This window comes from Eumetopias jubatus, unplaced genomic scaffold (genome assembly GCF_037043125.1).
Source record: "Eumetopias jubatus isolate StellerSeaLion01/CBP00866 unplaced genomic scaffold, mEumJub1_p1.0 scaffold_7, whole genome shotgun sequence".
NCBI lineage: Eukaryota > Metazoa > Chordata > Mammalia > Carnivora > Otariidae > Eumetopias > Eumetopias jubatus.
In genome coordinates this window covers 13,913,377-13,925,938 of record NW_028274813.1, presented here as the reverse complement: position 1 = coordinate 13,925,938, position 12,562 = coordinate 13,913,377, and the positions used below count along the sequence as shown (strand labels likewise).

Here is a 12,562-nt window from a genome sequence, read left to right as displayed (position 1 = left end):
AATTCACAGCACTCACCATAGCACATACCCTCCCCAATGTCTATCACCCAGCCACCCAATCCCTCCCACCCCCCCACCACTCCAGCAACTCTCAGTTTGTTTCCTGAGATTAAGAATTCCTCATATCAGTGAGGTCATATGATACATGTCTTTCTCTGATTGACTTATTTCACTCAGCATAACACCCTCCAGTTCCACCCACGTCGTTGCAAATGGCAAGATCTCATTCCTTTTGATGGCTGCATAATATTCCATTGTGTATATATACCACATCTTCTTTATCCATTCATCCGTCGATGGACATCTTGGCTCTTTCCACAGTTTGGCTATTGTGGACATTGCTGTTATAAACATTGGGGTGCACGTACCCCTTCAGATCCCTACATTTGTATCTTTAGGGTAAATACCCAGTAGTGCAATTGCTGGATCGTATGGTAGCTCTATTTTCAACTGTTTGAGGAACCTCCATACTGTTTTCCAGAGTGGTTGCACCAGGTTGCATTCCCACCAACAGTGTAGGAGGTTTCTAAAAGGGATCTTTTAAAAAAAAATTGGTTTTGCCTTAATATAGATCAAAGAATTTTGGAAGAATACTTCTGTCCACCTACTCCATTAAAATATTTTAGGTATTTAAAGAATATTTTCCAAAGAAAAAATGAGTATGAAATTGATATGTAGTATTTTCAGCATTTTTCTGTTGATTAGGGGTTCCAAGGACAGAAAATCATATTCTGAATTGTTAAAATTTTTCTGTTCACAGCTTCTGAAAGAGCATGCTTCTCCTAAAGGAGAGTCTTGGCCAATAGTAGGTCAATTTTCAAGCATTGGGTCTATGGGAGCTGATGACTCGAAATGGTTGTGTTCTGAGTTTAAAGAAAGCTTGGTGACGCTGGGGAAGGAAAGCCGGACCCCAGGGAGAAGTTCCATTCCTCTTCATCTGGTGAGTGCCTGTCCTACCTCACTTGATCATGTGTATTCTCTACTCCCAGAGAAGCGTGAGAATCCATCCTCCCCCCCGTAGAGGTTTTAGTCAGTGATTCTTGCATGGAAACAGCAGTACATTAGCATCATCATGTGTGATCAAGTGGCCCTTGAATCCTCTGGTGCTGGGAAGGTGCTGTTCTCTGCAGAGCTCCATTTCAGCTACATACTAGCCTGTGATTTTTCCATTCCTTCCTTCAGGTTCTCAAGCCAAAGAAAAAAATGTTTGATAAGCCTTGCCAGCAGAATTATGAGCATTATTAGAGACTTTTGAATTAATTAATTTTGCATTGAAGTCAGTGTTAATTTGGCATTTTTAAGAGAAAAACTGAAATTGAAGTTTTTTCATTGAATATATATGCTTCCTATAGTTGCTAGAAGTTACATTTTTTCGTAAGATGGAAAGTCTTAAAATTTAAAGTACATGTTTAAAGTTTTTAAATGAAATATTTTTTCTTTTTTAAGATTTTATTAATTGTCAGAGAGAGAAAGAGCAGGAGCTGGGGGTTGTGGCAGAGGGAGAGGGAGAAGCAGGCTCCCTGCTGAGCAAGGAACCCGATGTGGGACTCGATCCCAAGATCCTGGGATCATGACCTGAGCCGAAAGTAGACGTTTAACCAGCTAAGCCACCCAGGTGTCCCTAAATGAAATCTTTCTAATTGAGATTTTCATCTTAAAAACATTCTTTTTAAGAAAGTTTCTTTAAATGGTACATTTTGAGTATTATTTTGTATTTTTCCTTTTTTTAAAAATTTTTTTCCTTTATTTTTAGATCTATCCTTCTGTGGAAAATGTGCGAACCAGCTTAGAAGGATATCCAGGTAATTGCTGGAGACTGTCTCAGTTGCATTTTTTGTGTGTATCTTTCATAAATGCCCTGGTAAACTTTTTAAAACAAGTAATAAAAATGCCATTCTCCTTGAGAAAAGAACTGGTTAGAAATTTGGAGAATATTTTCCCTTAATTGGCTAAGAATCCTGGAAATAGGTAATATTGAGTAGTACTGTGTCCCAAAGATGGTTCCATGCTTTTGGGCAATTTTAGTGTGTTACTGAATCCTCACAGTAACACTGTGAGGACTTGTTCTCATTTCCACAAGTAAGGTTGTCTCTTCTGCTAACACAGGTTGGTTGTCCAGACGAGATGTCTGGATAAAAACACCTTTCCCTGCTGCGTCCTGCCTTTCCAGAGAAATTCTAACATGCCTTTCTCTGATCTCTCTCCATATTCTCCCTGCTTGTGTCTGTGGCTCTATGTGGTTCTTCCAATTTTGAATCACAGGTATATTTAAGGTCCATAACTTCTGCTTAATTTTGGGATGAACCTTTGGTGTTACCTAGTTGATAACTTGTCCTTTCTAAAGCACTTCATCTATAAGTGCCTAGGTTGATTTTGTAGGTAACTCTCAACTTTGTTTGCTATTTTCCTTATATACAGTGCTAGACACTGAACTTTTATTTGGAATCCAGCAGCCCTCCGGATAACACATTCAGGAGGCAATAACCAAAAACCCAAGTAGGGTTTGTCTCTGGAAAAAAGAAATCTGATTGGCATTTGCTTGTGGCTGGAAGCAGAATGCTCTGAATTAGACTAATTTAGTCCATTTATTGCTTGTCAAACTAGATGTGACCCTGCCAGAAAAATCTTAGTAAGGTTTGGAGTGTAGTGTATCAGCCCATTTGTTGCTACCTAATGGCAAAGCCAAAATCATTTCACTGAGACTCAGAGACATGGTGAGGTTTTGGTTGGTTTTTGTCTTCTCCTTTCTCCACTTCTGATACACTAGATTCATTCAAAATGTGCTTTTTAATGGGGAAGAACATGGTATTTTCCATAAAACTATTTTGTAACTGGCCCTAAATACGTTTTTTAGTTATTTGTAGTAGAGGATACGACATGCCTTGTGATGACTCAGAAATTTAAAGCCCTTTTTGGATATAGATTATTTATGGAGAAGTTCTAACATGTGTTTGGAAAGTCAGTGGTGAATCTACAATAGAACTTCCTCCTTTCTAAGATGAACAAAAACTGGCTACTAATTGTGTTTCCACTTGGAACTGTATCTCTACTTTTGATGCAGGAATATGGATTTTAGCATTGCTTTTAAAAAGCAACTGTTTACTGAATTTTTTTTTTTTTTTAAGATTTATATGTTTGAGAGAGACAACATGAGCAGGAGGAGCAGAGGGCGGGAGAGAGAGAGAGAGAGAGAGAGAGATCTCAAGCACACTCCCCATTGAGGAGGGAGCCCAACGCAAGCCCCGATCTCAAGATCCTGAGATCGTGACTGGAGCCGAAACGGAGTTAGACACTTAACCAACTGTACTACCCAACTGTACTACTCTATTCCATTTGTAAGAATGTTTAGCTAATACAGACTGCTTGGAAATAGCAGAATGTAAAGGATAAAGGAAGCAGGAACTGAGTTTTCATCTTAGTCTACCTTCCCAAGTGTCCTGCTCTTGGGCAACAATGGAGATGTTCCAGACCAAAATGGGGCTAAGGATTTCTTGCCTGCGGGAGGACTGCAGGATAGGCCAGAGTTCTTCATGTAGTTTTTCAGATACTTCTAATCTGTGCTGTTATTAATGTTTAAATTACCACCCCCAAGTGATTAAATAATGCCTCTTTCTTTTCAGATTGTAAACATTTACCATTTAACATGTGTCCCTCAGAAAGGAAACACTGAGGGAACATACCTAATACAAGTATAGACCTTTTCTTTCTTTTCATAAGATGAAATAGGAAGTGGTTTTGATTTTCAGTGTTTACTGTAGATTCTTAATGAAGGATCCTAAAATTATTTTCTGTAATACTTGTTTTCTTCTTTTGGAAAAGCTGGGGGTTCTCTTCCCTATAGCATCCAGACAGCTGAAAAACAGAATTGGCTTCATTCCTATTTTCAGTAAGTAATTGGTTTAGAATGCTGCTATTGCTTCTTCAGGAATATGAATGTTATTTATGTCAGTGTGTTCTTTTAAAGAACCTTACATAATACAGCTGTATTTTTTCATCTACGTATGTTAGTGATAGAAATAACTTAAAACCAGGTTTTGAACATTATTTGAAATAGGTTTTTAATACCAAAGGATAAAACTGATCTGTGAGGTTTGTATTTAAATATTGGCCTTCAAAGAAAAAAAAAGTAAAGATGATGATGGGTAATTTACAATTTATGTAAGGAGCATTTTAAAAAAAATGTTATTTGAGTATAATTGACACACCATCTTACCTTAGTTTCAGGCGTACGACGTAGTGATTCAGCAACATTTTAGCTCATATTTTCAGATTATAATTCTTCTGTCTGCACATGTACATGCACGTACTGTATGATTGCAAGCTTGCTGTGTGTGGAGTCCACACCACTTTTTGTCCAGGACATGGGATCGTATTTGGTTTGTTGTAAGGGCTCAGTGAATGGTTGAGTGGGCAGGTGAAGGGATTGTCTTTCATCCTCCTCTTGTTCCGGTGGGCACACTCTTGACTCTTCTAGGCCGTGCAGTTTCCTGCTTGCTTCAGGCATGTGTTACACTTGGCCGCTGGAAACAAAGGCCGATTGCATCTCAGTAGCTTGCAGGCTAATTCATTGTGTCCTTGTGGGCCCATCCGTGTGTCCCTGTAGACCCCCGTTGGGAGGTTATTCCTTACAGAGAACATTTCTTTATATTGATGAGTTCCTTTCACGAGTCATTCAAGTGAATTTAATGATTGAAGGAACAATCCACCTAATCCTAATTCTGGTCTTAGCCTCTTCTCTTTGCAAGAAAGGATTGTTGCCTCACGATGGTAGGCCCTCTCTTCCTACAGAACCTCAGTCCTGCAATACTGACAGGTAAATGTTAGCCTTGGACTGAATTGTTTCCAATTTATCCTCTTTTTTTTTTAAGATTTTATTTGACACAGAACACAAAAGCAGGGGGAGCGGCAGAGGGAGAGGGAGAAGCAGGCTCCCCGCTGACCAGGGATCCCAGTGCAGGACTCGATCCCAGGACTCTGAGATCATGACCTGAGCTAAAGGCAGACACTCAACCCACTGAGCCACCCAGGTGCCCCGTCCTCCTGCTTTTTAACATTGTTTTAATATCCTGTTGGCATTTTTCCCCATTTTGTACTTTCTTTCAACAAACTTCCTGAGCCCGTACTTGGTAACGCACTGTGGGAGCATGATTCCTCCTTTTAAGGAGCTCATAGTCCACGTAGGAAACAAGACATGCACATATGCAGTTGAAAACACAACAGAAGTAATAGACATGAATATATACATGTCTTACTGGCAAAAAAAAAAAAACAAACCAGTAAGGCTAGATACCAAAGGGTTACAGTGTTTTATCTTACTGCTCTCAAACAGAGTTTAATAAAATATTAGAGGTCCCATGAGAGAACTGTGTACCCACTGTTTAGATTATAGGATTTTGCTTTTCATAAAGTTTCCTAATACTAGGATTATGACAGGTTTATATTTTCTTACTGGTAATGGGTCTTTCCTGTCACTAGCAAATGGTCGGCTGACACATCTGGCCGCAGCAATGCTATGCCACATATTAAAACATATATGAGGCCCTCTCCAGACTTCAGTCAGATTGCTTGGTTCCTTGTCACAAGGTAAGTAGTCCTTATAGTCTTGGTGGGAAGAACTTTTAAAAAATGTGTTTTTAACTCCTGCTCTGAATACCGAATGGGTTGACAAAAAATGGTTTTGTAAATTGTCATTTAGTTTTCAGAGTGTGTATGTCTTCTGATCCTTATTTAAGAGGCTTATTACTTACCCCTTTCTAGTGCCTGTTATCATTTCCTGATTTTGAGTCTTGATATTTATGAGGTCTGCATAAAGTCTGCATTTACTCTTGTTACTTCATACTTAAATAATAGGAATTAGGCAAGTTAACATTCGGGGTAAATACAGAACAAAAATGATATGGTAAAATTAGTATTCCTTAATTACTTTCTCTTAGGTAATTAACATTTGACTGATCAAGTCTCTTATGTGTTTTTTTAACATCTTTATTAAATAATTAACATACTTTAAGATTCACCTATTTAGTCTGCAATCCAGTGATTTAGTATACTCACAGAATTGTGCAGCAATCACTATAATTTCAGAATTTTCATTACCCCTTAAAAAGAAATGGCTTACCTACTAAGCATTCTTGTATCTATTTTTATAGCAAGGTAGATTGCTGTGCTCTTGGAAAAAGAGAACTGGACTAGAACTTTAGTTCTAACTCCTAGTCTGCCCAAAGGCCATTAGGCATCTCTTAATGATTTAATAAGACAATTAATGTTGTTAGTAATAAGGTATGACAGTAATTTCTTTAATGAAAAAACTTTGAAACAAAAATTTAAACTCATGAAGCAACTCTTAAGTCAATTAGAAGCAAAACCAAGTCCCTTCCCTAGCTTATGGAAATTAACACTTTTTACCTGGCTCAGGGTAAGGAACTGTGACCTGAATAGTGTTAGTGGTATACATCAGATGCAGCAGTGGGCTTCTGCAAAGTTTTTGAGGCACCATAGTATAATGGAAAAACATACATTTGAGTACTGAAGATTTAAGATGCTCTTCTGTCATTTACTAGCTCTGTGAACTTGCAAAATGTATTTAATCTGAGTCTGTTTCCTATTCTTTAAAATGGGAAAAGCAATGGCTGCCTTTTGTGGTTGTCTGAGTTAAATAAGATGCTCGAGGCTCCATGCATCTGACATAACAGACCGCAGGACATGATAGCTGTGATTATGCTAGGTCAGGCTTCACTGTCAAGACTGAAGGATGGCCAGGGGAATTGGTACACATTTCTTTGCTGTGTGTCTTTAAAGAAGTGAAACTTTGGCTTCTGAAGTAGGTTTCCTGGGTGTGAAGACCTGAATTAGAGATTGCCTGGGTAGAGAAGTCATTGCCTAAGACAGATAGGTAGTGCCAGGGAGAACAGAAACCTCTAAAATGTATGTGGCCTCGTCCTTGGGCAAGTTCAATCCCTAGTTGCCTTGGTAAGTGTGAGATTGTTGTTAATCCCTCTCCCAGTTTTCACACTTTAAGCTCTAAATTATTTTTTTTTTAAGATTTTATTTATTTGTCAGAGAGCACAAGCAGGGGGAGTGGCAGGCAGAGAGAGAAGCAGTCTCCCAGCCGAGCAGGGAACCCGATGCGGGATTCGATCCCAGGATCCTGGGATCATGACCTGAGCTGAAGGCACAGACACTTAACCAACTGAGCCACCCAGGTTCCCTAAGCTAAATTATTTAAATATTCCTGACTTAGTGATGAGAAATGAACAATATGCTACCCAGCCTTCTACAAAGCTAACTAACAAGAACATAAATTTGGATATATTACGGACCCTTGAACATAATCCAAAGGAATTGGATTTTCAGAGACTACATTTCAGTGTCAGCTCATCTGTTCAATAATTGTTAAGCCACGTTATTAAGTTGCAAGTAGTAAAAAAGGAAACCATGTTATGAATTTGCAGTATTAAAAGCCTGGCTTTAATATTGCATCTGCCCCATCGTGATGCTTTGTGTGACATGTGAAAGTCACTTCCTACCTACCCTGATGATGAGTCCGTAAGACTAGGTGAATTACCTACCTGCTTGCTATTCTAAAATGCTACCATTGGATATACTTGAGTAGTGGGCCATCATTCATCCCAAGGACTGAATGTTTTGTGTTTATTTACATGACTGTTATTTTGTTTTGTGTCTAATACCTTAAGTTAGACATTTTTCTCAATCTGGTGTGACAGAATTCTCTAACAGTGTGGGTCATGTTCTAGGGCTCTACCCAGTATATATTCACTATTTTTTTTTTTTTTTTTTTGGAGTAGTCAAGGTTCTTCCTGCAATCATGCCACTTTGCATGAAGGTTGAATTGAACTTGAAGGCTATCCTTCCAACTTTGAGAAAAATCAGATAGGATTTTAACCAATGTAGGAAAAGCCTTATAGAGAAATATATCAGTTATTTGGTAAAAGTGGTCTTGTCTAGCATCATGTTATCCTGCTGGGAAAACTGTTGCCTAGAGAAATGTAGACTTGAGTCTCTTTCTACATCATTGGACAAGTTGAATTTACTGTTTATTTGGGAATTGTTTTCCTCAGAGTAGAGTGAAAAGATGGATGTACTTCACTCAAGTTAGGTATTTACTGATCCTGTTTTAAGGGTACGAAGGGAGGTTGAGATTAACACTGAATAATCCTTGTCTAAAGGCAAAGTTTTTGTAATCGAGTATAATGATGGCATTGGTTGAGCTCTGGGAATACAAAGCAAGACGTGACCCATGCCACACAGAGGCTGCAAGAAGAAATGGGACACTGTATACTAGTTGTTAACCTGTGTAAGAATCTGGTGAATGCACCTTTACAAATGTATTTTCTGGTTGGGGTGGGGTCAGGGTGGGTCAGAGACCAGCTAAAGCTAAGGCAATGGTATCTCGGATAGGCCCGGAAGCATGCCTAAGAGTAAACCAGAAGACTGGAAGGTGACTCTAAGCAGAGGAAGGGGACGCAGAGGCCACAGAGCTGAAAAAGTACATAGGGTTTTCAGGGAACATCTGAGTGAATCTGCAGTTAGATGAAAGAAAAGAGATTCCTATACCTTCAGAATGGACTTTCTTAAGCTAGGGCACCATTATGTTAAGTCCAGAAAGCATTCACTGTCTATTTATTCATTTAATATTTGTTGGTTTTGTATTATGTGAATGACTGCTTTCCTATTGACTGGTTATTACTCAATTCTGACTTGGAAGTTAATTTGTTAAGAATTTGAAACTTGTCATGGATTTGTGGCTTCTAATTTTATTCTGGAATACCTAGGCTAAAAACCATCAACTTATCAGATATATAAAGATACAGCAGTTGGTGATTTCAACGTAACAGACACTGTTCTAAGCACTTTTTGTTCATTTAATTTTCACAACTGCCCCATGGGGACTCAGAGAATGGTTAAGTAGGCTGCCCATAGTGACATAGTAGTTAAGTTGTGGAAGCAGGATTTGAACCCAAGGAATTTGACTCCACAGCTGGCACTCTCCACCTCAACTTTCTGATGCCAGTCTTAACAGCTGATAGTGTACCTATTTTCTGTGAAGACAGGTCAAAAGAAACTGCATCACTTTACTTTGATTGTGGTATGGGGAAAAAAACAAAACGTAGCATCCCAGTGTTAAAGAATGTCTGACATAACTGAAGTAATAATTTAGAAAATACCTAAGAGCCCACTCTCAGCCCTTCTACAATAAGGAAAAATGTAGATCTGAAATATAAGTGACATCTACCAGGAACTCCCATTTTTTTTGTTTCTTGGTTTGCCACCTTCTTTCAAAGTCAGAACATCCCAAACTGAGCTCTTACCTAGAAGGATATTTCCTTCCCAACATCCATTTTGGCCATGGTGGCACCTGCCCACTCCTTTATCCTCAGGCTTACAGCCCAGCTGTCCTCTTGCTATTCCTTCCTTTGAGCATTCTGCAGCATTTACTGAGGTCCTTCCTCTTGTGAATGCAGGGCACTTGGGATAAAAAACATAAGCATCAGGACGCTTGGGTGGCTCAGCATCTGCCTTTGGCTAAGGTCATGATCCCAGGGTCCTGGGATCGAGCCCCGCATCGGGCTCCTAGCTCGGCAGGGAGCCTGCTTCTCCCTCTGCCTGCCACTTTCCCTGCTTGTGCGTGGGCGCTTACTCGTGTTATCTCTCTCTATCTCTGACAAATAAAAAAAAAAAATCTTAAAAAACAAAACATAAGAATCTTAAAGGCCCTACCTAAATCTTATCTGCGATGTTAGAAGCCAAATATAGAAGTAATTAAAATAAGAAGAGACCGATTCTGTGCTTGAGGTGGGCATGTGGTTGCTTTGGATAGGATAATCAAAGCCTGTTCATTCTTACAATGTCTCAGACTTTACTTTTCTGATCTCTGAAATTACCGAGTCAGAGATTGCCTATCTGCAGTCCCATCACACACATGGTCCACTTCCCAGGCCACCTTTCCTTTCCTAGTTGTCGAAGACCATCTTTCAGAAACATGAATTTTTCTCACCGTCCCATGTTCAGTTTCCCCCTTCCTATATGCTAAAATCCAGAGTGCTCCTTGGCATTGTGACCCTAACCATACCATTTTCACCTTTCCTATGCTGTGTTCTCCAACATGAACTGCCAGAAGCAGCTTCCTATGCCCCAGTTATGCCCCAGTAATCACCCTGCCAGCAGCCTTCTCCTGATGCCTTTGTCTTTTCTCGCTGCCTTTCCAAGTGCTGCCCACCTCATAAGAGTTGTCTCAGGTCTGGTGTCCTCTCTTGGAGACTCTGCCAGCCTCCTGACTTCTTTCTCCTCCAGATCCTTAGAGCACTTATGCAGGTACCACCATTGGAGCTTGTAGCTCCTACATCATTGTCTTATCTCTTCTTGTAGAGAAGAGATCCCTTATCTGCACAGCAGCTGTAAGGATGAGGTGCCACACTCAGTGACATGACCCACAGGCTGAAAGAAGTCCACAGTTACAAGTTCACTGTGATAAATTGATAAAGTACAATGAAAGAACTAGAAGTGGAAGTAAAATTTTAATACAGGTGCAAGAGTTACTAGTGACAGTCTAGGATGACCACTGTGTATTAACTTCTCAGCCATTAGAATGAAAGCATTTTTATCAAACAACTCCTTGTGCACATGTATCCATTGTGCCTTTGAAACACTGTGTTCCAGGCAGGTCTGTCTCTACTCTGCTCCTGCATCATGTTTGCTCACTCCACTGCAGTGCCTCTGCTTATGATACTCATTTGCCTAATACATGCTGCCTCCCCTCTCCCCAAGAGTCCTAATTCTGTTTCCTCAAAGGCCCAGTTTAAAATTTACAGCAGGGGCACCTGGGTGGCTCGGTCAGTTGAGCATCTGACTCTGATTTTTGGCTCAGGTCATGATCTGAGGGTCATGAGATTGAGTCCCAAGTGGGGCTTCTCTCTCAGTGGGGATCTGCTGGAGAGTCTATCTCTCTCTCTGGCCCTCTCCTGCTCACGCACGCACTCATATGCTCTCTTTCAAATCTTCAAAATGTACAGCCATGAAGGGATGCCTGGTGCTGCTCGTAAGAGTAGTACCCTTGCTTTGGAGTGCCTTTGAAACAGCCTCCCTGTTCAATTTGTGTGCCAGTGTTTACTTGACTTTACTCTGTCCCAGTAACCGGTAATAAGCTCATGCAGATCTGGGACCAAATCATCCTCTTAAGCACCCCATAATATTCGAAGTGCTTTTCTTGAATGCCAGTGGTATGCCAGGCAGAAAGAACACAAGGTGATACAGTATGGCTTCCATTTCTTCCTTCAAGAAGTCTGAGTTCTGGGTAGCAAGAATTAAAATGGGACACACATTGCACTCAAGGACACTAGTAAAGCCATATGGAGCTCAAGATGCTGTATTTTCACTAAATGCTTGAGAGTATGAACAGTGTGTCCAGCAAGACTTCATGTTGCTGCTCTGTGTCGGGCATTGCTTACACCGTGAGGAACAAGAGCGACAGAGAACCTATCCTAACAGCTTTCATTTTAGCTAGAGCAGGGTGGGAGAGGCAGACCATATACAAATGAGTCAGCATGAATTATCAGATGAGGGCTAGAAACAACAAAATGGGGTGATGTTGGAGCACGTCTGGAGGGGTCAGAGAAGGCCTGCTTTCGGAAGTAACATTTGGGCTGAGTTGATCTAAAGGTGGGGGTAGGCCCTCAGTTGGTAGAGTATGTGGAACATTGGAGTGGCCCAGTGTGGCCATGCACAGGCCATGCCAGATCATACAGGGCCTTGAAGGCCAGAATAAGAGTTTTATTCTCAGTGCTGTGGAAACCATATGAGAGTTAAACAGTGGAATGACATCTGATATGTGTCTTTTAAAGATAACCCGGACTGCCGATTGGAGAGTGGGTCATTGGAAATGAGTAGATGTGCATAGGCCAGCTGGGAAGCATGGAGAGATTATGGTTTCTTAGACAGAAGTGAGTGTTCATGGGGAAAGAGCAGGTGGATACGGGCTACGTGAAGGGGGGTGGGGTACTGTCTGTATAGAACATGCCCCAAAATCTGTCTTGAGGAAAGGCAATCAGAATGGTGGAAAGAGCATGGGTTTGGAGTTACACAGACCCAAATCCAAAGACCCACTTAGCATTTGTGAATTAATAAACCTCGCCAAGCACCAGTTTCCTTCTCTCTGAAAGTAGGATATGACCTTTAACTGTCAGTTTTGTTCAGAGGCTTGAAATAAGTTACATAGAGCAGCTGTCATCAGGAAGTGGTACATGTTCAACAGATGACACTTATCTTCCCTATTTAAGCTTAATTTTGAATATTCTAAGTAATGTTTGTAATATTTCATCCTAAGTACATGAAACGACTATAACAAGTATAGGGTAATAATACTTCACAGTAGCAGCTCAACCTGTAAATTCGTATGGAAACCTCAGAATCCATCAGGCACTTGAAGGAATTCCATGGTTGTCCTGAGACTTTTAGTCATCTTGGAGAATCTTCAGTGAAATGTCAGTCCCTGGGTAGGAGACTTTTAAAAGTCATTTCTGCCTTGGGGGGGTAAGAAAGAAGCAAGAGA

The 12,562-nt window shown here is 40.4% G+C and overlaps 1 protein-coding gene across 4 annotated transcripts in view; it reads left to right on the top strand.

Annotated features, from left to right (window-relative positions):
* TDP1 (tyrosyl-DNA phosphodiesterase 1) overlaps window positions 1-12,562 on the top strand; it is a 96,408-nt gene that overhangs the window by 25,537 nt on the left and 58,309 nt on the right. For all 4 annotated transcript variants that reach the window (XR_015768472.1, XR_015768473.1, XM_028100594.2 and 1 more), the window contains 4 exons: window positions 761-940; window positions 1,754-1,802; window positions 3,820-3,886; window positions 5,476-5,583. Coding sequence is in view for 2 of the 4 variants with exons in the window: in XM_028100594.2 (XP_027956395.1) it covers window positions 761-940; window positions 1,754-1,802; window positions 3,820-3,886; window positions 5,476-5,583 (404 nt within the window). In the remaining 2 variants the exon portion in view is untranslated. The remainder of the gene's footprint in view (window positions 1-760; window positions 941-1,753; window positions 1,803-3,819; window positions 3,887-5,475; window positions 5,584-12,562) is intronic.